The sequence below is a fragment of the Coturnix japonica genome, chromosome 2, assembly GCF_001577835.2.
Source record: "Coturnix japonica isolate 7356 chromosome 2, Coturnix japonica 2.1, whole genome shotgun sequence".
Taxonomy (NCBI): domain Eukaryota; kingdom Metazoa; phylum Chordata; class Aves; order Galliformes; family Phasianidae; genus Coturnix; species Coturnix japonica.
In genome coordinates this window covers 91,110,911-91,138,448 of record NC_029517.1, presented here as the reverse complement: position 1 = coordinate 91,138,448, position 27,538 = coordinate 91,110,911, and the positions used below count along the sequence as shown (strand labels likewise).

Genomic DNA, 27,538 nt, shown 5'->3' with positions numbered 1-27,538 from the left:
CAGCATGGCCAGAAGACACTGATAGGGCTCCTCCTCAGCTTTTATCAGTGCACATTATTCTTAGTTCCAAAAAAGGAGACAAGCAGTAATACTACAGAGAGGCATTGATGAGAACACAAAAACAAAACATTCACAGATCAAGGTAAATCTGCTGAGAGAATGACTGAGGCAAATATATCCCTTAATTAAGAAATCAAAATACATACAGCAAGCATAGGACAACCTGTGCTCACATCCTACATCTCCACCTTGTCCCCACATTCCAAATAACACATCATTCTGACATGGAAGAGGTCCTTAAGATCTTTGGAATCTTAGAATTCCAAAGCATTTCTTCATTTTCATGCACTTCTAATGCTTAGGCTATAAAGTGTAAACAAAGCAGATGAATCCCTGATCTGATTCTCCTATAGAGGTGACAAAACACAGACTGGAGTCCCTGGAGGTGTTCAAGGTCAGGCTGGAGGGGGCCCTGGGCAGCCTGGTCTAGTATTAAATGTGTGTGTGTGGGGGGGGGCAAGGGAGGTGGAGATTCATGATCCTTGACGACCCTTCCAACCCAAGCCATTCTGTGATTCAACAAAAGCAAAAAGCAACAAAACCTTCTGAAGGAATGAGAAGACTTATCACGAGTACCAACAGCATGGAACGAGAATGCAAGCAGTTAAAGATGCTAGAGAAACACCCACGGGATAACAGCAATAAGGGATGCACTGATGCCTAAACTGGTGGTTAAAAATGGGTAAAATCAAGTGTCTGGCTTTCCATCTCCAACACAAAACAATAAACTCAGTTTCTGCAGGTTCTCCTGTTAGACAGGCATTCAAGCTACAATATTTTTCAGTTACTTAAGTTATTTTTTGATCTCTGAGAAAAGGGGGTGAGGGGGTGGAGTATGAAAGAAAGGCCACAATCTGCAGGGTCCTGTCTGTTCTGTAATGTGTCACCAGTTATATCTCAATAACTTAATAACAATTATCTGATTCCAGCATTACAGTATCTTTCCTTTAGTAACTTGAGCTTTCTACATCTTCAAGAGCTTGCAAAGCAAGTTTTATTGATACATACATACATACATAACACAGTAACCAAATTTTCTGAAGAGAAATTCACAGAATCACAGAATGACCCGGGTTGGAAGGGACCTCAAGGATCATGTAGTTCCAACCCCCCTGCCTGGCAGGGCCACCAAACATACACCTTTACTAGATCAGGTTGCCCAGGGCCCCGTCCAACCTGGCCTTGAACACCTCCAAGGACGGGGCATCCACAACCTCCCTGGGCAGCCTGTTCCAGGGCCTGACCACTCTCCTAGTGAAGAACTTCCCCCTAACATCCAACCTAAATCAACTCCTTCAACTTGGATCCATTTCCCCGTGTCCTGCTATTATCAGCCCTTTCGAAGAGTTTACTCCCCTCCTGGGTGTAAGTTCCCTTCAGGTACAGAAAGGCTGCAATGAGGTCACCCCGCAACCTTCTCTTCTCCAGGCTGAACAAGCCCAACTCCCTCAGCCTGTCTTCATAGGGGAGGTGCTCCAGCCCCCTGATCATCTTTGTGGCCCTCCTCTGGACCCTTTCCAATCCATCTCATTTTTTCCTTAAAGTAAGAGAAGCTGATGAAGCTTTCCCTGTATGTTTTTAGAAAGCTCTAATTATTTCCCTTATGAGCAACCGTTATTTGTCTACACTCCCCACTGGGAGGAAGAAAAGCCTTCCATGCACTGCTCTGCCTCAGGTGTATTTACTCTTTCTTCTGAACCTCCGGCATTTCAAAATCAAAGCGTGTGTATTCAAACAAGAAAAGCATCCTATCACAGCTATCAGTGTTATTTTATTAGAAAATCAGGTAAAAATACTGAATTCCCCCCCCCCCCACACACACACAGGTATGCACAGCATGAGATATTGGGAATCATAGAATGGTTTGGGTTGGAAGGGGCCTTTAAGATCACCTTGTTCCAACCCCCTGCTATAGGCAGGGACACCTCCCACTACAACAGGTGGCTCACAGCCCCATCCAGCCTGGCCTTGAATGCTTCCAGGGAGGGCAGTGACTCAGGACAACTTCTGGTTGTGTGCCATCAAAGCTACTGCAAAGCTGAAAGACACTGATAACAACAAAATAGTTCACAAGGGGAAGCTAACTTCCTTCACTTGGAAATTCCCTCAAATATAAACAGAACAAATAGTTATGATTCTATTTTTTTCTAAAGAAAGGACAACCACTAATCCTTCAAATGCACAGGGAAGTTCTGCCTTCAAATGTGAACGTGCTCTGGAATGAGAGCTGCATATTAAACCAGTCTGGCTGCACTGATAGAAACATAAGCCCCGATGTTTGTAACAAAGGAGAGTAAGAAGTAAAAGGAGTAAGAAGTAGTGCTCCCCTACATAGCATAAATACATTTATAAAGTATAAATATGCAATATTTGTGCTACTTTCTAGCTTTGGAAGCACACACTCGGTGACTCGCTAGGTAGAATAGCTCGTTTGGAAGGGACTGAGCTCAGGAACTGCCTGAGCACTTCAGGACTTAAGTTGAAGATTTAGGTTGGATGTTAGGGGGAAGTTCTTCACTAGGAGAGCGGTTAGGCCCTGGAACAGGCTGCCCAGGGAGGTTGTGGATGCCCCGTCCTTGGAGGTGTTCAAGGCCAAGTTGGACGGGGCCCTGGGCAACCTGATCTAGTAAAAGTGTATGTTTGGAGGCCCTGCCAGGCAGGGGGGTTGGAACTACATGATCCTTGAGGTCCCTTCCAACCCGGGTCATTCTGTGATTCTGTGTGTGTGACTAACCAAAAGCAAGAGACACGTTATTGAGGGCACTGATCAAACGCCTTGAACACTGCTGGGCACAGAACACCAACCACCCTACTGTGAAGCCAGTTCTGGTGCCCAGCCTGACCCTCCCCTGGCAGTTCTGCACTGTCTTCCTCCTGCCATTGGTTCCCTGTAGCAGAGACCAGCACCTCCCTCTGCCTCCCTACAGAGCAGAGAGGTCAGAAGTTCATAGAAGCACTCCTGATCAGCACAAAATACAGACGTCATTGTGATACAATATGCTACTTTGTTACACTAGAATTTGCCCGGTACTGTGGGAATACATCTAATCCATATACTAATGAAGCAAACTGTCGTCACAGCTTTGTATAAACCTGAAAGTTTGCTTTTTTTGTGCATACATTTAGCATTGAGCAGCGGATCTCACATCAGAAGTGATCCTTTCATCTATCTCAGACAATTACATATAAATTGCTTGCAATTCATATATCTATATATATATATATATATATATGCAATTTCTATTTCCCCATAAATGATCCTGAGCTGATATGAGCAGAAAGGAATGCTGCAAGTACATGGAGGTACTGGAGCAGGTCCAGAGAAGGGCAATGAGGCTTGTGAAGGGCTTGGAGAATCAGCCCTACAAGGAGAGGCTGAGGGAGCTGGGGCTGTTTAATCTGGGGAAGAGGAGGCTGAGGGGAGACCTTATCACCCTCTTCCAGTACCTGAAAGGTGCTTACAGTGAGAGTGGGGCAGGTCTCCTCTCACTGGTGACAAGTGACAGGACGAGGGGAAATGGCCTCAAGTTGCACCAGGGCAAGTTTAGGTTGGATATTAGGAAGAACTTCTTTACAGAAAGGGTAGTTAGGTACTGGAATAGGCTCCACAGGGAGGTGGTTGAATCGCCATCAACCTGGATGTGTTTAAGAGCTTTGGATGTGGTGCTCAGGGATATAATTTTAGTGTAGGGTTGTTAGAGTTAGGGTTCTGGTTGGCTCGCGTTGGACCTGATGATCTTCAAGGTCGCTTTTCCAACCTGAGTAATTCTATGATTGTCTATGTAGTAGGGAGGGAGGACGAGATGTTCTCAGCGTTGCAATGCCAGAACATTTCCCATCCATGTTTTCCTCGTATAGAATAACAAACAGCTAAGCTAATATTTTGGCTTGTTACAAAACTAAGTACTGAGAGGAAGACAAGTTCAAACACCACCTCTTTTGGAGGCCATTAAAGAAGACAAACCATTTTGGTATGCCCAACTGAAAAGCTATGCTATGAGCTAAACAAGGAACACTGTAATTGCTTACTACAGCCCTTCAGCACTACCTGCTCTTACTGTGATTACAAACAGAACCACATAAAGAAGTACCTCAAACTCCTCCAGCAGTTTGAGTTTACTGATAAACTTCTTACAATTAGTTTATCACTTCTAATATTCAATATTGATAACAGTGATCCCTGGGTATGTTTAAAAACCATTTTGATGTGGTGCTCGGGGACATGATTTAGCAGAGGGTTGTTAGTTAGGGTACTACGGTTAGGTTGTGGTTGGACTCTATGATTCTAATGTTCCACAGAATCACAGAATTGTAGGGGTTGGAAGGGACCTCTAGAGATCATCGAGTCCAACCCCCCTGCCAAAGCAGGCTCCCTACACCACGTCACACAGGTAGGCGTCCAGGCGGGTCTTGAATATCTCCAGAGGAAGAGACTCCACCACCCCCCAGGGCAAAACGTGTCTAACCTCACTCATTTTCCCCCTTTCTCATATTTTGCTGACATCAGAAGCTCAGTATCCAAAATTAGAGAGAGACGGGCAAGGGGAAGAGATATGCAGCACTGTCTATCACCTACTTCCTCTCTGATGGGCTCCTAACAAAACCCTTCTTATAACAGCAACGAGATTCTGTTTACAAAATTAATAACTGTGTAAACGCAAAAGGCACATGAGACAGGTATGCATGTCGCATTACTTTGCTGGGCTGATTTAAGCAGCACTGACTCCGTTATAGCCACGGACGTCTCCAACAGGTCCTGGGCAAGGACGGGGTGAGGGGCAGCGTTGTTCACACACACCACAACAAGCTGAGATGGGCACTTGGCAAAAAAACTCAGGCACGCACGCACACACAAAGGCGGCAACGTTCCCTCCATCAGCCGGGATAAACACGGCACCCAGCACCATCTTTAACCTCAAATGCTCCCATGGGATGGCGGCACCGACCCCTCCCGCCCCTCAGCTCCGCTCCCGAGGCCTCCACGGCCACACCTGGCCGCCGGAGACCGGTGACAGGGGTTCAACGGTCGCCGCTCTCTCCCCCGCCCCCTCGTTCTGCCTGAGTTGAGCCGCCTTCCCCCTCATCCCCGCTTACCTCCGTTGAGGCCGGCGCCGCTCCCGGCCGGATGAATGGAGGGAGGCGGACGGGGAGAAGCGGCGCCGCGCACCGGAGCCAAATGCGCCAAGCGGCGGCGGCGGCGGCGGCGGCGGCGGCGGATGGCGCAGCGCGTGCACGCGCACACGCGCGCGCTCCCGGCGGCTGGTGGCGCGATGCGCGCGGCCGCGAGAACCGGGGTTGAGTTTGAGCGGGAGGCGGAGAGTGCGCGCGCCACCTCAGCGGCACCACGTGACCGCGGATGGGGAGGAGTGAGCGTGCGCGGGGCGGGCGGCCGTTGCTGAAGGGCGGCGGCCATGTTGGGTGTGGGGCAGGGCTGGCAGCGTTCTGGTTGCTTGGCGCCCAGCTTGGGGTCTGAGGCGTTTCCTCTTGGCAGCCACGTCTTACAGTTGGTTTCTCGTGTCGGAGAAATTGAAAAATAAGCACTTTAAAAACAAACACTTCCAAACACTTAAAAACAAACGCTTTAGAAGAGAAGGTTGTGGGGTGACCTCATTGCAGCCTTTCAATACCTGAAGGGAACTTACTCCCAGGAGGGGAGTAAACTTTTCAAAAGGGCTGACAATAGCAGGACACGGGGAAATGGATTTAAGTTAAAAGAAGGAAGATTTAGGTTGGATGTTAGGGGGAAGTTCTTCACTAGGAGAGTGGTTAGGCCCTGGAACAGGCTGCCCAGGGAGGTTGTGGATGCCCCGTCCTTGGAGGTGTTCAGGCCAGGTTGGACGGGCTGGGCAACCTGATCTAGTAAAGGTGTATGTTTGGTGGCCCTGCCAGGCAGGGGGTTGGAACTACATGATCTTTGAGGGCCCTTCCAACCCGGGTGATTCTGTGATCTGTGATTCTGTGTGGTTTGGCGGACCTGTACAATGGCAGGGGTTGGAACTGGATGATCGTTGTGGTCCTTTTCAACACAGGCCATTCCTATGATTCATCCCATCTTGAGCGTCTCTTCATGAGTCCTGATGAAAGTTTTCCTGGTCCCCAGGATGCCCTGGAGCGGTCATGTTTGTTTATGATGGCTTGGAATAGCAAAACCCAAACGTGTCCAGCAGGCCAGGTATGTGTGTGTCAGGCCAGCAGCTGCCCTACCCAGCTCTCTGTGATTCACCCCCTCAGCCAGTGTGGCTGCTGCCTCCATTATGTGTTAGTATTGATTTGACTCAGACTGTTGCCCGGAGCCCCAGTCGATAGTGAGGCATAACATGTACTGAAATAGGGTGATATGCTCACCTTAACCATCTGCAGTGTAGAGAAGGAGAAGAGAGGGAAGGAGAGCATAGCTTGAAATACAGCCCAGGTCTGCCCTGTGTGAATTATCACAGAATCGTAGAATCACCAAGGTTGGAAAAGACCTAAAAGATCATCCAGTCCAACCATTCACCTATTTCTAATAGCTCCCACTAAACCATGTCCCTCAACACAACATCCAGTCTTTCCTTGAACACCCCCGGGGTCAGTGACTCCATCACTCACCACTGTTGCCTGTTAGTTTTTTTGTTTTCTTTACCAATTACTTTCTCGTCTACTGACTTGATTTTGATTTTGCTCCTCCCTTGATGTTAGAGCCACTTTGGGCTGCCACATATATTTGATATAATTGTCACATAAAAAAAGCATAGTGATTAACAGAGCACTCAGTGCAACTGACGGAATGCCTTGCAAGGGCTGCAGAGCAAAAGTTGAGTGTGATAGTCCCTATATCTCTAAAAAAGTCTCCTTGGAAACCTTTTGTGCCAGTCCTACAAACAGATAAGAAGGTCTGTTTATTGATCCGTACAGCCTGGTACAAGCTGCCTAAAAGATTATAGTCAGTTTGCTTATTTGCAAATAATCCCTTTGAGCACAGAGCTAAAACATCTATCCCCACGCTGCTTGCAAGCTGTTTTTCAAAGCAAGCAGTCCATGGAAGAACACACAAGCACAGAATTACATGGGCAGGGTGACTGTATTATATAGAGAGGTGTGATTTCACACCTGTCCATTTTGATTATGTTGTCACATTGTAAATGCAGAGTCAGTCTTGGAACACTTTCTAGGACACTTGATACATGGATGCAACACAAATTAATGGAGCAATTTTCCACCCTTCAGTGCAATCATGTTCCAGTTGCAGCAGTTTGCTAAAGGTGCCTCCCATTTTATTATAGTGTCATCATAATAACCTATCTTAGCACAACATCTGCTACAAGCACATAGTCTGTGCTTCAGTTAAAAAAGCAAAGCATTTGCAATAGGTCATTTCCCTTCTTTACTGCGTTCCTTACTCGGCATGTTAGCTCCTCAGTTTGTGAAGGAAACCACACCGGCAGTTGCTCTAGCAATATTTTTGTTTGTGATCTTTATCAGTCATAGCAGCGAGTGATTTTTCAGTTGAGGGAGTTCTCCTTTTCAGCACCAGACAGGGCAGTTTGTGGGGAGATAAGGGAGACTGATATTCTCAGATGTCCTTAAATATCAAATTGAAAGTAGACCCTGTTATGAAACTAAGCATAATCCAAAAGCAGGTGAGCTTCTTAGTTGGGCTCAGTCAGCATAGTCAGATCAAGGCTCAGCCGAGCAACATTTCTCCATTCTTTGTCACTCAGGCGTTTCACACACTATTTTCTGATTTGGATATGATAGAGATCCTTATCTGTGTCAAAATCACAACCTAATTAAGTAGGAGTTTGTATGTTACTGTCATGTTAGTGAGAGTGATGAAACATTAAGTGGAAATGACTCCATCAAATAGGATGGATGGTAGAAGACAGCAGCTAAGAAACAGAAGAGGAAAGATGTTGTGCTTGAAAATGTGCAGAAGAGTAAGATTACAGGAAAGACATCTCATGTAAAGAGGTGGGAACTGAGACAAGAAGGGAAGTCTACGTAAGACTGCAGATGAATCTGGTGCCTTCCTTCCTGTCCTGGCTTTCAGCCTCTTCCCCTCCCTGCCTCACCTTTATCTCCAGAAGCACTTGTGGAACAGAGCAGTTTCTCTAACATTTTTATCTTTGCTGCTTTTATTGCTCCTTTCCCTTCAGTTCTTAAAACTCACTGTCCTTTCAGCAGCACAATTTGCTGTATGGAAAGGTTTTTTTGGGAGTCCAGTCAGTACAAGTGGAGTTTAAATGAAATATTGTCCATGCATTCACTTTCTTTCCAGAGACACAGAGCAGAGGCCCACCCTCAGCTAATTGCTCTAAGGATGACCTCACTTTGCAGCTTGCTGCTTCAAATACTATCAGTTTATTATGATTAATCAGTCTCAGATGACTGAAAGATCTTCCTTAGTAACCGGCAACAAATCCAGCACTAATACATAGAACTCAGAGACACGTAGAATCACAATGTCTGCAGTGCTGTGCAAAGCCTAGTGTTTGCATCTTTTATTTTTGGAAGTTGATTAGATAATAGAGCTCATGTACATCAGTTTCCCGCTCTGTTAAATACTAGAATAGGGGTTTATTATATAGTTATAAATTACAATGTAAAGAATATTCTGGTATGTTCTAGACTGCTGGAATGGTACATATAGATGACAGACAGATTTGATCCAGAAGTGGACTTTCAGTTGGTCACTGCGGCCAGTGTCTGATTTTAACTATAGCCAAAATGTTCTGTGTTCGGTAGGAGATTTTATTGCTTCAGAAGTAATTTGCATTCTGTCATTATGTAAGAGACAGAGATTGAAACAATTTGCATAACTATCATGGAGAGCTGGATGTCAATTTTACAGTCAGATTGCAACAACAAAAAGTCAACTGTGGTAGCGTAAGAAACTTCAATATACTCAGCAAAATAGACTCAGTTTCCAGCTTTTTAAGGAACCATCCAAGATTAATAATAACAATCATCATCGTAATAACAGCAACTAAAATTAAACCAAGCTCTGGCCCATTTTTAATGTAATTTTTAAAGCATTTTAATTGAAATATTGGGAAAATTCTGAGTTTTCTTTCAACAAAAATCCAAGACCTGATTCTGCTAAAATGACAGCAAAAATAAACCCACCATTGGTGTCACGGGGAGGAAAGTGGGCTTTTTTAATCTGAGGTTTGGGACTCTTTTAGAGTGTTCTTCTAAGATCCAGCGTGTTTGCTATTAAAACACATGAAGAAAAAAAAGCCCTGTGGCATTTTACAGGAATTGGATCAGCCTCTCGATGGTTGAATTGCTTCTATTTATATCTTACTGCCATCGATGTGTGTGAGAAACAGATTCACAACCTGAAGGAGCTGTAAGAAGTAATGGATTTCCAGAGAGGTAAGTCAGCTTGAAATAATTACCGGGGCAAAGAGCAGCTAAGAGTTGTATGAGCCAACTCGCAGCTTTGTAATGTTTTGAAAAGCCAGCCTCTGTATTTCACTGGCACAGCAATGTAACCATACATCTGTAGATATCTATCATTTTCTGTAGCAGCTGTATGAGTCTGCACTAAGGTTCTCATTAATATTTTTCCTAGCATGGAAACACTGCTTCCTGTGTTTCTGTATGGGGCCTACACTTAGATACGGCCCTGCTCCACTGCTCCAGTGTTCTAGTAATGTAAACAATGATACATGGATACAAAACTGAGATACAATGTAATTTTGAATTACCACTGAGCCAAACAGTAGCTAAGTCTAATAGGATGATTTAGTTGATTTAGATGGTTTAGCTCAGACTTTATTTCAGGTTTCTCCTACTACTTATTTATTTACTTATGTGTAAATTTTCAAAATTCAATTCAATTCAAAAGTCAATATTTTACTCTGCCTGTTTCTTTTTCTCTCTTCTGTGGGCCATCCAAGTTGTCTGAATACTTCGTCTTTTCAGTTATTGCTATAATTGCTTCAACTTAAGCAACTTAAATATACTTCGTGCAGGCAGAAATCTTTCTATTGATTTTAAAAAGATTTGCAAAGAGCTCATTGGGATTTTTTTTGTTGAAAAGAAATGGATTTCACAGGTAGGAGTGTCTCAGGTGTTACACATTTAAATGTTTTAAGATTCTTTGTTGGTTTTTTTTCATGCTAACAGTTCTATCATGATGGGTTAGAAGTGTGTTATTTCTCAGGTTTTCAGTATATCCACTTTTGTCATAGATCTAATACCCTAGAAATATCAACAGGGTTTAGTAATCTTTCATCTGGAAGCCATCTGGAAAAAGCCAACATAATATGACTGAGCTTTTTGAGAGTAGAAATCAATAAACATATTTTCCTGGTAATTAAACATATTTATTTCACATACTCAATAATTTCTGGTTACTTTAAAGTTGGATTAGCTTGCACATTAACAAAAGAAATTCTGACCTTTGCTTTATTGATCTGTTGTTTTAGCTTGAAATCTGCTTCCTCCAAGATACCCACAAACAAACTGAATTTTCATATATCCTCACTACATAAACATAGAATCATAGAATGGCTTAGATTGGAGAGGACCTCAAAGCCCACCCAGTCCCACCCTGTGCTGTGGGCAGGGCTGCCACCCAGCAGCTCAGCTGCCCAAGGTCCCATCCAACCTGGCCTTGAGCACCTCCAAGATTGGGGCACCACAGCTTCTATGGGCAGCTGTGCCAGAGAATTGGTTTAAAGCCATTCTCCCTTGTCCTATCACTGTCAGACTATGTAAAAATAATATGTGCCTGAACACATTAATGACTTAAATTACAGATTCTTGGCTTGTATGTAGTCATTAATGAAGGCTATATATAGGTAGGCTTATGTATAGCTACACTCTTATGAAAGCAAGGGACCCAGTCCTGGCGAGGGGATGAAAGAGACAGTTTAACTATTTTGGTGTTGGGCTAAGTTACCAAGGGGAAGGAGAACAGTGGATTTGTCAGGTCTTGGAAGCAGAAACACGTTTGCTGTAGCAAAAATGGTATGGAGAAATGAGCATTTAGGGCAGCTGATGGTTTATGGATTAGTGCTGTAATATCCAGGGTACCTCATCAGGGATGGGAGGGAATTGATGAGGTGGAAAGGACTGAAAAGTGGTTATCTGGTAGGAAATGGCCAAACATCAGCCATCTTATGAAAGTGATGTGGATGAAAGAAACCTACATCAAAAGAAAACCCACCTGTGGGTTTCCTGTGGCCACAGGAGATGGTTCTGCTTCTGGAGATCTCCTTCTGTGGCCTCAGTGGTTGTGGTGAAGACTGTGACCCACGAGGCATTACGAATATCATACAACCCCAGAGAAAGTCAATGGTGTTTGCCTCAAAATATGGTGGTCTACAAGTATTGATTAACAAATCCGTGTAACTGATTTCAGCATTCTTTTACAGAGAATTAGATAAGTCACTTCCAGACAGGATTCATTCCAATAACCTCCACTTCTCATGGACACTTTTAAACAATTAAAATTGCCTTGTCCGTAATAGGTCATTGTCACAATACTTAGCAATGACTGCAAAACAACTACTATAATACTGAGACGTAACTGCACACCTACTATGTACTGAAGGTTATGAAGTATTATAAATCATACAAAAACACACTTCTGTGTTAAAATAATATGGCTAGTCTATCACCCATGAAATCTCAACTTGAACATATTAGTGCATAGTAAGATCATGGCAAATTCATACTCCGTTCAAGAACGCTGAATTTAACTCAAGGCTTTTTTCCCCAGTGTTTTTCTTTCCCCGTTCTGTGTGTTAAGGAACTGTTTTTGCTGTTGCAGCCTTTCCATGAGTCTTCTTTGCTGTTTGTTGATTACTCTTTGTATTCTTTTCTTTTTCCACTCTGGGGATTTCTTTTGGATCAGGTGTCTCTTCCGTGGCAATAATTCCATCTACATGTGGCTTAATATCTGATTTAGGAGAGGTAATAAAATGTATTTTATATTTACTGTGCTTAGCAGCATGGAGGTATGCTGCATTCCTTTTCCCACACCCATTTAAAGGCATTCAGTATCACAAATAGTGTTGGTACTTTTCAGATAGCCAAAGCAAGCCCAAGTATTTATGTCTCTAATGAAATAAACTAATGGATGGGACCTGCAGAATATGTTCACACAGAAATAATTGCTTCTTATGTAAGTCAATGCCCAAGTCACCCATACCAGCAACCAAGAGAGGAAAGAAATACTGTTGACTACTGCCTCATGCCTTAGCAAGAGAAAGGAGAGGAAATAAGGGTATAAAATGGTCCTGTCAGTAATGATATAACATATTTTTCAATATTTTGTTTGTGCAAATGTATATAAACAAGAAGTCTTTGGGCAAAGTATATAAAATAGATATTCAGATAATGTTGGAAGTTAAGCCTTATTTGGAGATAAGATGCTCTGAATGAGGGAAATGTAATTGTGAAGAATAAATCAGTGTCCAAGCAGCAATTATAGGAGTCTGAAATAAGGGTAACAATAATATACAAGAATGCTGAATCACCAGAGACCTTTTTGTTTTCTGCCCTTTCTCCAGACTGGGTGGAAAAATGGACGTAATTCCAACTGAATGTAAAGGTGAAAGTGTTTTTACCTTTCCTTTCCTCTTCCTGTTGTGGTTTGCTCATAGTAGTTGCTTTTTTCTTTTTAGATGCAGTTGTGTTATTTTGATTTTGTCCTGAGATGCTAACAGCGTGCTTAGCCGTGTCAGTCTGGCCTGACACAGTAATCACAATCACCTGTAGCAAAGCAAGAACAGAATTGCACAAGCAAGAAATGGCAATACGTGACAACTTTTGTTTGAGATCATCGTATCTGAGTCCCTGGAAGTGGTATGTATAGAAACAACTATAATTTCAGGGCACACACCTTCTGAACCTTCTGGATGCAGAATCCAGACTATCAGGGAGGTGGCCCACTTCTGTGTTGTGCTGAATGGATAGAGGCAGGTGAACAGATTTCTGATGCTCAAGTAGTAGAAACAAGCTGCTGCTAAAATGCAATCCTTTAGATTATGCTAATACTTAGTAATAGAAGGTCTTGCAAGTCGGCTTCTTGTTTGGGCTTGGGAAGATGGACAAGAGATGAAACGTTGTTGCTTTTACGTGATCTGGGATGGGGACATAATGACCTACTTTTCATCCTCTGGCTGGTTTCATATCATACAATGAAAGAATTAAAGTTAAAATGATGAAAGCATTTGACATTTTGTCTTTAGACTCCCAAAGCTTGCTACATCTCAAATTACTGATATTCCCCTGGTTGTATTTTGAAAATTAATAAATTCATTTTACTTTGAAAGACAGCTTCTGTAACTAAATAGTCTGAACTATTTTTAACTGAGATTATGATTCATTAATGTGCGTAATTGCACACTTAAGATTGCAAGAATCCCATTAAACATTTGAGATTGAAATATTTTAGTAGATGAGACTGCGTAATGACTGAATACATTTGCTGCTATGTGAAATGCTGAGAACACGGTAGTTTTATGTAGTTTAATGTTAAAAATCCCTCTGATGTGAAATTAATTCTAGAAGAAAATAAATTTATGCCAGGTCAAGTTAGCATGTAGTACTTTTCGTGGTACTGGACATTAAGAAATCCCTCATGCATCCACTTGGCCTTTATCTTTAGCTATGGATGGCATTAAGCCTCAGATGGCAAGGATTTAAGTTAGCATTAGCTGTGCAGAACTTATTAGTGTCATCTTCACAGAATCATGGAATCATAAAATCATTAAGATTGGAAAAGACCTCTAAGATCATCTAGTCCAACCCCCCACCTACCATAAATATTATCCACTAAACCATGTCCCTAGGTAGCACAGCTACCCTAAATTAAAGAAGTCTAAATCTAGCTATCTTAGTCTAATAGTCTAAATCTACCCTATTCCAGTTTAAAGCCACTTTGCTTGTCCTGTAACTGAATACCCTTATAAAATGTCTTCTGCACCATATGATATGTACATGTCCAATTGAATGGAAATAGATACATGTTCCATTGCTACTGAGCAGTTAATAATCACTGATACTGTTGCAAAATAGCTAACAAGGAGCTTTTAATCTATAGAAGTGCGTTCTGGATCTGGATGAATGGTTCTGAAATACTTTTGCCTGAAACCCCCCTTTTTTTCTCTAGCTTCCAATGAAAATTGGTTTTGTATTCTCAAAGGACCTTGAATAAACATGTTATTTCTGATCTCCAGTGTCGACTGTGGATGAAATTACCTGAGGTTGCAGTCTAACAAAGTACTTACCTAACACCCTTCAATCAAAAGTCATAATCAGAACCACAGGAAACTACTCCTGTGGCTGAAGTGGCAAAAACGCCTTGTTGAGCTGTGAAGCAGTGAAGATCTGGGCAGAAAAACGTGAAGTGATGCCATCAGGGTTTTGTGGTAAAAGCTTAAGTGAAGATTAACGTGGATTTAAAGGAAAGCTAGAAGTAAATATAGTGGTGAAAGCGTTAAGATGGTAAGGTGATGTGAACAATCAGGACAAGCCGTGACCTTGAAAGCACAACACAGTGAGACAAACTCGTGATAGAATTAAAGAAGTGAATCCATTTATTTGTGAACATAGAGATCATACATTTCTGCAGACACATGCACACATTAGTTTTCTGGCCTCCTAAGTCTAGTTTTCATTTATATTACAGTACTTTTACCCCAATTGGGCAGATTAAACAATACTTATGGATGTAACCTACACCCATATTAAGGCCTCTCTAAATTAACACAGCAATGCAGAGGGGCCTTAATGTAGATGAAGACCAGCACTAATTTCTCCACCATTTGAATTCACTAACACATTCTATCTACGCTACATTACCAAAGTTGGAACAAACCTAAACTGCTGCTCAAAAATGCCTTGATCATTTTTCAGTCTTTCCATCTATCTTGTCAGTTGTCTCCACTCAAAAGCTTCTTCACTCTCTTTATTTGCGTTGTGGGGTCAAACACCCCAGAAACGAGGTAAAATTGTGCAGCTGTGTTTAGAGCCAGCATGCATTTGGCCTGGGTGGGGATGGCACAGCTTGGTTTTGTGAAGTTAGCAGTAAGGAAATATTTAGGAAAGGCACTATTTTCCCTGGCACAATTGAGCACATTAGAAACACAAGTGAAGTGAATGGAAAAATCCAAGGCTACCTGCTAAAACAGAAAGCCATTTACACACACGCTTTATGTCCACACTGTCATCCAAAATCTCCCCCCACGCTTTTGTTTCTACTCTTAAATTCACGCTTTCGTTTTCTTATCTTCATTATTTTTCTCCTGCTCTTCCTCTGGTATGAACACACTTACGGTGACATCGCTGGTCTCCGTGCCATACTTGTTCTTCACCACAAGGCTGTACTTCCCAGAGTCGAGTGTGGACACAGCGGAAATGGTGAAGCTGACGTTCTTCCCAGACTCGAATCTCAGGACGCAGTTGGCGTCTGACACAAACGACTTCTCGTTCTTCAGCCATGAGACTTCTGGGGTAGGATCGCCCCAGACAGTACAAGACAGATTGAGTGCCTGCAGAACAAGTACAAAAGGGCCCCATGTAAGTCAGTAAATATTTGCTGTGATTTCTGATGCATAACTTTACAAATGTTCCCTCTCCCTGCGTTTCTTTCCCTGCTTTTAGTAAATGGATGCGTATCATCAGCGATCAATAGCTTTTGTCAGTCTCCTCCATTATACAGGAAAAGAAGGATCTCAATTCAAAAACTCCATTACAAAGTTTTCAATATTTTATGCACCTTTATCTCTAATACTGATGACCAGGGCCTTCTCCATGCATAATGTTTAATATAAAATCAGATATTACCTGCATTTTTGTGTGAGACATGTAACAAGCATTTGAGGACCTATCAAGCAGATTTGTTCAAGCTAAGCTCGCTATGTATTTGCCACAGAACAAAATAAAGCATCTTCCTTTTCAAAATAGTAAGTAAGGTCCCTGGAATTTTGCTCAGTTTTGGATCATTAGGTGCCAAAAAACAAACAAAAAACAAAAAAAACAACATCCAAAATAGGGGCAACTGAGAAGGATTCACATTTGGGCACTATATGCTGCCACTGTGAGCGATCAGTGTAACAGGCTACCTTCCCTTCAGTTCCCTGCTCCTTATCTGGTAAGTTTGACAGTGGGAGATGGGACAGAATAGAGGCATCCAGAAAGCTACTGAAATAAACAGACAGGGTAAAAATTAAGATCGCTGTTTAAAATAAATGAATAAAATAAATTGTATTTCTGAGAACAAAGATCAAACTAACATAAATTCCACGTCCCCTGAAGATTAAAATGAAAACAAAAGGGAAGGCAAAATATTTCCTCCACCACCAACACGCGCATATATCTTGGTATTGATGGAAAGATACATTCTGGGTGTGAGGCGGTTAAAGCCTGGTGGAAATGGCCTCTATCTGACTACCTGCAGCACCTACAGTTGATGACAACATGGGGACTGTCAGTGCCTTCTCTTGTAGCCCACTGGTGAGAACATGGTTTTGATCACCATATCAGTCCATCTTTTTGAAAAACATGGGGAAAATAAATGGCTTTACACTTCCCCCCTTTTCCGCTGTCAGTGCAAACACGCCCTCAGCTTTAGTCTCAGCCAGGAACTGCACACATGTCCCTTACAGTACTCAAGCTTTCTTTACCGTGTTCTAGTTTTCTAGCATGCATGACATCATCTCTGAGTTGCCCCAGCTGCCACTGCAAGTTGCTAATGAGCTTATGTCCTCGTCCAGACTGCTCTGTCAGCGACATTATGCAAACCCCAGGTGTTTGAAGTGGTGTCAGTACTCCTTAATTCAAAGAGGTTCAGTAGCAAAAGGAGGAGTCATCACTGCTAAGTCATTTCCCAAAATAGCCACATTTTGCTTAACCTCCCATCACTAGCTCCTGTTTGACAATGGTTCTCCTTCTGATGTTCCCAAGTCTTATTGCTAATTTTCCAGCAACTACTGTGCAGAGATGGCCATACACCTGGAGCAACTAGCAGCTGCACATCCAGACCTCTTGTGTTTCTGCTTGTCTTACACTGCAGATTATCATGAGTAGGGAAGTACAGCAGCAGCGGGAAATATGTTGTTGTATTTCAAGTACTGCTATTCTCCCTGCGTGCTACCACATACATTCATGGGTAGTTTGGGCAGCGTGTGAGTTAAAGCAACAAAGTCATGGGAACTTACTCCCTTCTTCCAGCCCACCTATAGAGACACCAACCCCCAGCAGAAGAGGAGAACGGGGAGCTGACAGGCAGAGGGATGTAATGTACTGCTTCCATGTCTGAAAGTGCATACCTGTCAGGATTCATAGCCTTCTTGGAAAAACAACCCCCTCTTAGTTTTGATAAAACAACCAGAGTTTGGCTGTCTGTGCACAAAACTTGTGCTGGTTATTTTCTGTCAGTTAAAATTCCTCCCTAACATGAGCTGACACTTAGCCTTTTCCAATTACTTCACCATGCTGAAGTGCATTTATGTATGTCAGCAGAAGCTTCTTAGGCCATCTGGAGCACTGTTTGATCAGCTCTGGTAGGTGCTGGTTAATTTCTCACACATACCTTCAGCTTACTTGAAGAAAAGCCAGCAAATAGCACTACAACCACAGCATTAAGTCTATGATTGAGATACGCATATGCCTCAGGTTCAAAATAGCTTGAACTATTTTGTTCGTAGAACTCTAGTTATGGCTGAACTTCTATTCAGAATCATAGCTTGCTATTGCCGGTTTTCTGCTACCTCATTGACTCTTTAACAAAGCTGTGGTGATTGTGCAGTTTGCATGGATTACACAACAGATGCAGAAAACTGCTTTCCTCCTTCTCTGGTGTGTAAGCAAGCAATAGGCAGATGAGCCAACATCACCCAAACAAGCAGTGCTTTCCCCAAACACTCTGTGTCCTACCCTGTTTCTCAAAACAATCATCTACTGCGTTCACAATCATGAGGTCAGGGATATTTGTCTCAAGTTCTGGGAATTTTCCATTCACTTATTCAAACATCACAAACGTCCTTGCTTTCAAGGGCAATGTGTGTCTGGGTAATATTTTGTAATTGATTTTTTACAAACTCCTTTTTTTGTCAGATGTACACAATTTGCTTTAGCAAGTTTATACTCAGCTTTGACTCTCTTTGACAGAGAGCTTAACACTGATAACAAGCACCCAAATTTCTTCCCTGCCAAAGCAGAATGAGAAGCTCATCTTCAAGCACAAGCAGCATTAGCTAAGAGTCTGCAAATGCTCTGCATTTCTTTCTGTGTTCTACCTACCGTTAAAATACTTCTATGAACGGTGCTTGTTTTTACTGCATTCCCAGAGCTGCTAAATCATTCAGTGAAAAGGTTTATCAAATGGTGTTTCAGTGTTCCTTGAACTTCTGTAGCTCACTATCTGATAACTACGAATTGCATTAAGAGACTCAGACCAAGATTTTAGTCTTAACATTTCTGCCTAGCTCGTTATCAAATACCTCTAACCCAGCTGAACCACTACTAGGTGAAAGTAGAAATATCAAGCAGCTGTTTTGCTGTAGTCGTCATGTTACGGGCTTTTAGTCTTGCTCATATGCCTACTTTTGGTGCAGTACTAGATGACGAGTAGCCATCCTGTAAGAAAAAGGGAATTAAAACATTCCCTGGCATAGCCATTATCAGTGGCACCCTGTTAGTAAAAATCTGACTGTGAGACCTGTGTATGAATATTTAAAGAGCTGGTTACATAAGGAGTTTGAATCACAGCTCACACTGTTGCCTCACTTTTATCTAATTCTTAAGAAAAGACACTGCCCTAAATAAATAAACCCATCTGTGCAAGACCACGGAGTTATGTACAGAAGACAGGGAATGAATAATGTGACAGATGTCATAGATGGAATCTTTACAAATAAAATTATTAAAAAAAAAAAAAAAGAAGAAGAAGAAGAAGAAGAATACTTTGCTGTCATTGAAAAGCATTGGAGCTGTTTGGCTGTTGGGTAAAGCTTCAGTGAATTCACTGTACCTTGCCTTCCTGGATGGTGACAACGTCGGGCAAACCTCCAAGCACCCGGGCGCGATCTGGAAAGAAATGAGCATAATTTACTTTGGTGTCTCAAAATCAACTGTGTCCCAGATTTTGTTCCCCCTCCAGTTCTTTCCTCTTATCTTATTTGTGTACAGTTTGTCTCTGGTATCTGTGCTGGGAGAGAACTACTCAGCATTCTCAGCACACCATTTGGACTTTAGAAACATTCCATTCACAGCAAAAGAAGCGTTAACGGCTGGTGTCAATCACCTACCGGGCAGAACTAAAGTCCGTGTGGTGCGTCCTGCACATTTCACCATCAATTCAGCGTTACTTGTGATTACGTACAGAAAATAATAATGTTGATTTTTTGAGATCTGGTGCTGTAAACGGTTAGCGGGATAGATGAGAAGTGCTGCTTTTGAGAAGAAATGAATGGCAGCTAAGAAAGTGCTGGAGCTTATGTTTCCATCTAAAAAAGGCTGCAGTATCGGTGCCAGCAGTGAAATTTCTCTTCTTTGTGTGGATCTCCATGTAAAAAGGATCGGTATCTGGTCTACAGCTTTAAGCTCAAAGTCCCATAGGAATCTTATATAAACACAAATAAGCTGATCACATGCAAGCTTTGATGCACTTATTCTGGGACATGGATTATGTTAGTTATAATCTTGATGGAGCCTGGCAGAGTAAGGAAGGGACAGCAGAGAATATTCTCCTCTAATGTACTCCAAAATATCTGTAAAATATGCACTCGGGTGTAAATGACAACCTGATGGAGCATGACTATGCTGTACTTGCCAGCCCTGTATGAATCATGCAGAGATAGAAATGAACTGCCCAGGGCAGGGCTGTTAACTGGTCCTTTCCTGCCATCTCAGCTGGGCCTATCAGGAAATGCTGTACATAGCAGAGCCAAACCCCTTTCTCTTTCGGGTCTATGTCCATTGAGGAGTTAGCTCCAATCCTTCTAACCACTTTTCTCTGTTTTTCTTTAAATCCAGTTCTGCCTTTGCTTTCATACAGGTCTGAAAATCATCTGCACTGGGATGACTTTTTGTGTTGCTACAATATTCCAAGTTGAATTCTAATGACTTGTTCTTTAGATATTTTATTACTTACTTATTACATTATTATTATTACATACTTTTTTATTATTACATACTTTAATTGTTGTGTTGGAATTGAAATTTATCCAAAAGTGCCAGAAGATTCAGGGACCTGTCCTTAAACTAAGCAAAAGGTTCTTCTGCTTTCTTACCCACCTCCACAATGCAGAGCCATTTAACATTTCAGATAGCATAAAACCAGCTGAGTGATTTCCTCTATCTTAGAAAGCTGAGAGACTTTTAGGCAGAAAACATGCATTAGATATCTCAACAATAGAGGTGATTTTTTTAATAAACCAATTGGTAATGAGAATGAGATCTTAGGCTAGAAATATCCACACAACCCACATTTACAGTGTCATTAGCTACAATGTGCAAATGTTAAATCACTCTTCTTGCTACCCCTGGTGCTCGGCCAGCCAGAGTTAGGACATGCACATGCAATGCCCTCTTTCTCCCAGAAGGCAACCTTGTGGTATAGGAGGAGAACCTTCATAAACCATTTATCACAATTACAGTTAAAGAAGCCTCACTTACTTTTCTCTGCAATCGCAGCTTGCCTGGATTAAAAAGAAACAAAGAGAAAATTCAATTTAATTTAATGTCTAGGTAGAGTGATTGAAAAATAGATAACTTATCTCTTCAATTGTCTTTGATCAGTTAAAGAAAACGCCTCTCATAGTTTGGCAATACTGCTTTTTCTTCATTACCTAACTATTGCAATGCAGTCACATGCAAAACTCCTACAGGTTTCTGTAGGGCTAGGATTTGTTTCATAAGGTATTTTTAGCTCTAGCACAAAACAAACAAATACCATTATTATTTTATGGGTTGCATAATACTTACTTTAATCTCTGGAACTCAGCAAAGGCTTCATCAAATGCTTGATAAAGAGAAAAGTTGATTTTAAAGGTAGGTTCAGACATAGGCTATCATAAACATTACTTTAGAATGTAGATCTAAATTTTAAATCTAATTTTAAATGTTCTTTAACATTGTTTAAGAAATATTAATGTATGGAAGCATGCAGTGATACTGTATAATCTCTACAGCGATAGATGATTCAACTGATAAAGGCAGTCGTGTATACAACACCTATTTATGCACATATGCATGCATAAACACACTTCTTTTTTCTACTAAAAATAAGAATTGAACACAAAGACATAGGAGGGGAATGTTAGGTTGAAATGACCTCATAAATCAGAGAAAGTAACCCAAAATATACCACACTCATGTTATTCAGGCTTTTTTGATCACATACCCTACTAGTAAAAACATTTTTGAGTGTTTACATTCCAATACATAAATATGCATTTATTTATAAATTATATACTGGTGTTACTGAAGTTCTCATGCTTCCTTCCCACAACCCAGTAGATTGTCTTGTGCACCTCACTTTACAGATCACTGGCTTATGGATACAAGAGATTTATTCTTTCCAAGTGCTTTTCACATCTGCTCTAAAGCATCGCACTGATGGCCACAAACAAATCAAGCAGCAAACTCTTGTCTCCCTCATAAATTCAGGCTTAGCTAATGTCACATGGTTGGTCAATATCTCCTACTTGGAAAGGGAAGAAAAAATTTCTTCTTCTCAGAAAGTGAAGATAGAATACAGAAGGAGCAACTTGGAGATGGCTGTAAGGTTATTGGCCTTCCACAGAACTTACAGGCCCAAAGCAAAGTTTTAGGGATGAGAAATACTGGAGATGGAAAGCCAGCCACTCTGAAGCAGTTAATCTGCCCCCTGGGATGTGAGAGCTCTCTCAGAGTAAGAGCTTCCATCAGTCAATCAAATTAATCTTATATGTTCCTGAAACATTCCTTCATTGTGCTGATAAAAAGGGATCAGTCTTGACATCTCTGAAAAATGAGCCCTGTTACATCCATCAAAAGTAACAGAACAAACTTGTCCTTCACTTCCTCTTGTAAATATTATTTGAAAGAAAGAGACAGAAAAGGCATTCAACGCTACAATCTGTGTTTAACATTGCCAATCAATGCATGGGGTTTTGTGGGAAAACTCAAAAACTGGGCTGACATCTCTGTTGGCAACTACAAGTAAAGCTGCAGGCTGGCATTTGGAAAAGGAAAAAGTCAATTATAATCTATAACTTGAGAGAACAGAATGGGACAAATGGATGACACTATCTCAGGATGCCAAGCTGAAGGCAACACGCAGAGACCCTACAACCCAAAAGGTACCAGGTCTGTAGCAAGTGCCCACTCCACCACAGTGCTATACCTGTGTTCAGGCAATATTAACAGTCTGAATTGCCTACCTTGCCCAGAAAGATCCACTGTCTTTTTGTGTGCGGTTTTACCATCAAAGAGTTCCATTGTGTATTTGCCTTTGTCTTGTGGAGTTGGCTCATTGATCTGCAGCCAGATCTGTTCCCCAGTGACACCAGTCTTCACTCTGTCTGTAAACCTAATCTGGGTATCACTGAAAAATACAAAAAAGCATTACCCCTTCATTTAGCAGAATACAAAACTGTGAGAAATGTCTGCAGTTACTAACTGACTTCCAAGGTAGAATGGTATGCCGTCATATTTTGAAGCTTTTGAAGCCAAATTGTTGCTCAACTGCAGACAAAAGGGGCAGAATTGTTATGACAGACTTTTTCTGTTCAGTTTCCATTTCTCCTCAAAGTCTGCAGAATGAAGATGCATCTGAGTCTACTACCCAAGCCACAGTAATGTTATATGAATTTTATAGTCTGACTGGTAAACTATGTATCCTCAAATGCTCACGTTCTCAGCATAAGTTTATTTCTGCTTGGGCACAGCAGAACTACATAAGGCTGTACCTGCAAAAAATCCCACTTTTGTTACAAATGGTGCTTGCCTAGTTTGAATGTTTTCTCACGTTCTGCTGTGCTTTGGCTTTTACAGTCAAACACACTGTGACATAAGTAAATCTTCCACAAAAAAAAGATCAATCTTTCAGTTTCTTAACTAGGCAGTCAATTGCTTTGGATGAAGGATATGATATTTCTCAAGCAAGCTGTTCATTTTCTTTTTAATTGATAGCTTTGAATGTGCTAGAGAGTCAAAGATCAATTTCATGTGTTTCAGGATGAAATTAATTTCTAAAAATTAAATAGAGAAAAGACAAGAACAAGAAAGAAAGATAGGGGGGGGGAAAGAGAGAAAATGAAGAGAGAAAAAAAAATGCAGAACAATTCATATTCAATTCCAGTTTTCAAACATTTGGGACTCCTGGAGATACCATGAGAAATGGGTGCCAAGAAAGGGGAAAACCTCAAACTGTCACCATGTCCACAGGAAGTGAAACAGAAAGAATATTAATAATAGATTTAAAGTAAACTGAGTTGTTTATTTCTCTGTGTTTTCCAGTACAACTGTTTACACTGACTGAGAATTCAAAGCTGTCTTATGGATTTGGATACACAACTCCCATTAATTTTATGGGGAGCTGAGCGTTCAAGTTCATTTTTATAGTCTCAGCTCTCCTGTCTGTCCCATTTAGGCTCACAGAACTCACAGGAGGCTCTGTCTGGATTTTACTGCCCTGGGCACATGTGAAAGTTTGCTTTGCCTCCTAAACATGAACCCATGCATGAAGAGGATGTGCCCTTTTGCCCTGGTTCCTGTGAATTATAGCTTCTAGACAAGCAGGCCTCCAGGCCAGGTATCTTTGAACAAGAGACAGTGATCTCTAACAAAGCTTGCCAGTACCACAGATTATACATGTGTCACTGCTCAGAACCACTCCAGAGGAAGAAGCAGCTCCCATCCAGGAGTAAGAAGTTCTCTGAAGCAATGCAGCCCTGACTCATGAGGGATGATGGAAAGACAACTAGACCTAGTCTGTCTCTTACATCTAGGTTCTTTCTGTGTCTACAAACACCAAATAACACTGAGTTTTGCAAAGCTTTGGCACTTACTTGTGCACCCATCCTACCCTCAGATCTTCCACATAATAGGTGACAAAGGAGTATAGCCTGATGCCCTCAGCTGTGCTCTGGATTTTCAGATCCGTCGCAGATAAAGCTGAAAGAAGAACGCATCTTTATATGCAGCCATTCACTGAGTGTCACAAGTCATTTATTAGAGAAGTGACTTAAGTGCTTACCAATCCTTCTGCATACTTCATTCATCAGATCTGCAAAAGCTGTGGAGACAAAATCCGTAAACTAAGACTGTGTCTGCAGCTCAGTCATAGTCAATCATAGAACAAACAGTGCCTCTGAAATAATTTCCCCATGCAGTTCCAAAAGTAAGTCAGATCTACACTTTAAAAAGTATTAGAAGGCTTAGTAATGCAGAAATTTGCCTGTTATTCCACAGTTTCCAGGCTTTATTTTACCCTGATGAATACTGCTGCAGCAGAACTAAACTATATATATAGTTTATATATCTATAGTTTATATATCTATATCTATACTTTTCCACTCATTGTGACCACTTAATTTTCAAAGCAACTGGGGAAAAATCAAGTCTGTTATAATGTATGTAGATGGGTTTTCATTTCAACTGAATATAGGTATTCACATGGAAAAACATATTTATATGTGAACTAAACTGTAATTGTCTTGACCTCACATACAGGCTGCTTGGCTTACAGCATGCAGAAAGGGCTCTGACCTGTGTCCGTAAGCTTCAGCTCACTGGTGTCCTTTCCTCTGTCATCTTTCAGTATAACTTCATAAATTCCAGTGTCTTTCTTAGAAAACTGTAAAAACAGTGTTCAAAATAGTTTCTGTACAAAAATTTACATTTATGTCCTATCTCATCCTCACCCTTTCCCCATCCCCAAGGAGGTGCCTGATGTCTGGGGATGCCCTGGTGCCCCCAGTGCCCTGCTCCTGGCTGGGGCTCTGGGATGGGGCCTGGCAGCTGAGCTGTGCCTTGATGGGCTCATGGAGGGATTCAGTCTGCACAGTCTGAATTATAAGAAGTCTGCTTATTCCCTTTCTCAAGCAAGTCTCTTTCAAGAGGGTGCTCCCATGAGGGTCAGAGTGAGCAGCACTTCCTGAGTGCAAGTCACAACATAAACGGGGTCTCATTCTGTTGTGAACTGATACGCAAAGGAAGTGTCATGCTTATTATCTCTTCTGTCATGATTTCCTGAATATATGAATAAACAGTTAAAGACAGAAATTTGTTTAAGACAAAATGCAGACACCTCGTGAGTTTTTCCATTTTTAAAACCCACTTCCTTTTTTGACTGTTCTGTTGAAACACCAGATCATATCTTTCATCTGAATTCATGACACTGAATTCAGATGAGGACTAGCACAGACAGTCACTCACCTCCGATATCAGCAGGGTGCACACGCCATCTTTAAAGTCGTGTTCTTCATCTACCATTATCTCCCTGTCATCTTTGTACCATACGATATGCGTTTCCTTCTTAATATTAGCCACCTAAAATGGATGAAAGCCATATCACAGTTATTCTCTGCATTTGGTCAGATGAATCTTGTGTTGCATGGATTAACCTGTTTGAATCCTGGGTCAGCATGAACTTTGGATATTCAGTCCTCTTAGCCATCTAAACAGATGTTGATCAAAGTGTTTCTTGGAATGCTGCACTTAGTGTTTTCTTTACCTCTTACCTTACATTTCAGCATCACATTACACTCATCAGTAACTTCCCATCCCAGCTGATCCACAAAATGAGGACCTGTTCAAAATCACAGACAGATTTTCTTTAAAAAACCACATCAGTGGTATTCGTGATACAAAAACAAAGACAAATCTGTTTTTCTTCATAAGAATACTGTGGTGTTTTAAAGTGTTTTTGCTTTACCCATTTCTCCTTCGGAAGGTAAGCAACTATACAACAGAATAGACTAGGTGTCTTTTAAGGGTCCCTTCCAACTCAAATGATTCTATTTCAATTTAGAGTACATTAATATAAACAAACTCTTAAACTAACATGATTACATGATTATCATGAGTATTCTTATCGTACCTTGTTTCCTGTGCCATTCTTTCCTCTGGAATTCTGCTTCATCTCGCAGCTTCTTGAATACTGGAAATGAAAATTATTAACACATATGAGGTTATATGTACTATATGATTTATTAGTGCAGAATTTTTACCAGTGCAAGTCTGTCCCTTGGAGGGCAAAGAGAATCCTGTCACTGGCGCATTCTTTCTTTTGGCAATGCAATACTTCACATTTTCTACACAATCTAATATAGGGAATTTGCTTTAACATGGGGGCTGGGCTTGATATCATTGCATCTGTAGAAAAGAAAGCCCTGACAGCCTTTGGTATTTTACATTTCTGTAACAATTCCCTTTTCTTTGGGCACTTTAAAAGTATCAGTTCACCTGCACTCTCTGTTCTATTTGAGGCAGACAAGTGCTGTGACGTAAACTTTTAATAGCACTAAATCAGGAAAACAGTGGAAAAGTGATGACTGCCAACCCTGGTATAACTGTCCTAGCTTACGGCATAGCATAGATTCACATACCATCACCGATGAGGACCAGGCTGGACTGATTGGTTGCTTTTCCATCCTGCAGCTGGAAAGTGTAAGTCCCTTCATCCTTATCCTCAAGTTTATCCATAATCATTTCAACAAGGCCAGTATGCTGGTCTACCTTCATCTTATATTTCTTCAGGGATGGAAAAGAAATTAATTAATGAATATCAGAATCACAGAATATTTGGCAAACATTGATATCTTTAGGGGAAATTCTGTTTTCTTTGTTCACATTCCCACTATCTCTTTCCCTAGCTCCAAACACAGAACCAAAGAAATCTGTTAATGATGGAAGCATGTGACAGTCCTGCTCTATGATGAGTACTGTGATCTTCTTCATTAGAAAGGTATGGATTTGTATCTCTTTAGAACACTGTTGCTTATGAGTCAACATATATTTAAGTTTTTGTATTGAATGCTCTGGCCCTCCATCCCTGTAGAATGCTCTATCTAACTATCAGTATTGCAACAAAAACATGCCACGAGTTGTCTTTGGGAATAACAAGCTCTGCTGCTGGAAACAACCACGTGTGAGTTTTCCCTTGGTGCAACACATTCTTCCAAACAGCAAAAGCATGTGAGAAGAGAGCACAAGTGGCCATAAATAAAAGACACTGGATGATCTGAGCTACTGCAGTGATTCCTTGAAGATGACAGTAATTGCTTACCTGTGAGTAGGTAACTACTTTCTTCCTTACAATTCAGGACCTTCTGCAGTCCCCACTAGTTAACAGACCATGAGGTACTCACAGAGGAGGCAGGAAGGAAGTTTATAAACTCATTCAGTAGAATTTAGCTGGAACTCAGAACTATAGACAAAGTCTTTCTAGTGGGTGGTGTTTTCAATGACATGTTTTTTCTGATGTAAATGCACTAGCACTGAATTCTAATTGGAAGCGTATTGGAGATATGAATGCTCATTTGTTATA

The 27,538-nt window shown here is 41.4% G+C and overlaps 1 protein-coding gene and 1 long non-coding RNA gene across 8 annotated transcripts in view; one reads left to right on the top strand and one right to left on the bottom strand.

Moving 5' to 3' along the window:
* Positions 1-27,538, bottom strand: part of LOC107310014 (phosphatidate phosphatase LPIN2-like) — a 110,872-nt gene that overhangs the window by 29,691 nt on the left and 53,643 nt on the right. For 4 of the 7 annotated variants that reach the window (XM_015855244.1, XM_015855245.1, XM_015855246.1 and 1 more), the window contains 12 exons: positions 26,598-26,742; positions 26,090-26,149; positions 25,731-25,798; positions 25,426-25,539; positions 24,757-24,844; positions 24,245-24,283; positions 24,057-24,162; positions 22,428-22,591; positions 20,989-21,025; positions 20,680-20,702; positions 19,034-19,089; positions 15,336-15,551 (listed from right to left, as the gene is read on the bottom strand). In XM_015855244.1, coding sequence (XP_015710730.1) covers positions 15,336-15,551; positions 19,034-19,089; positions 20,680-20,702; positions 20,989-21,025; positions 22,428-22,591; positions 24,057-24,162; positions 24,245-24,283; positions 24,757-24,844; positions 25,426-25,539; positions 25,731-25,798; positions 26,090-26,149; positions 26,598-26,742 — 1,116 coding nt within the window. Of the gene's footprint in view, positions 1-5,154; positions 5,294-11,561; positions 11,954-12,623; positions 12,769-14,571; positions 15,552-19,033; positions 19,090-20,679; positions 20,703-20,988; positions 21,026-22,427; positions 22,592-24,056; positions 24,163-24,244; positions 24,284-24,756; positions 24,845-25,425; positions 25,540-25,730; positions 25,799-26,089; positions 26,150-26,597; positions 26,743-27,538 lie in introns of those variants that run through there. The other 3 variants (XM_015855248.1, XM_015855249.2, XM_015855251.2) reach the window with 3 other exon arrangements.
* Positions 15,468-27,535, top strand: LOC116652945. Its single transcript, XR_004306191.1, has 3 exons — positions 15,468-15,579; positions 26,865-26,956; positions 27,050-27,535. It is a non-coding gene; the product is annotated as an uncharacterized LOC116652945 (long non-coding RNA).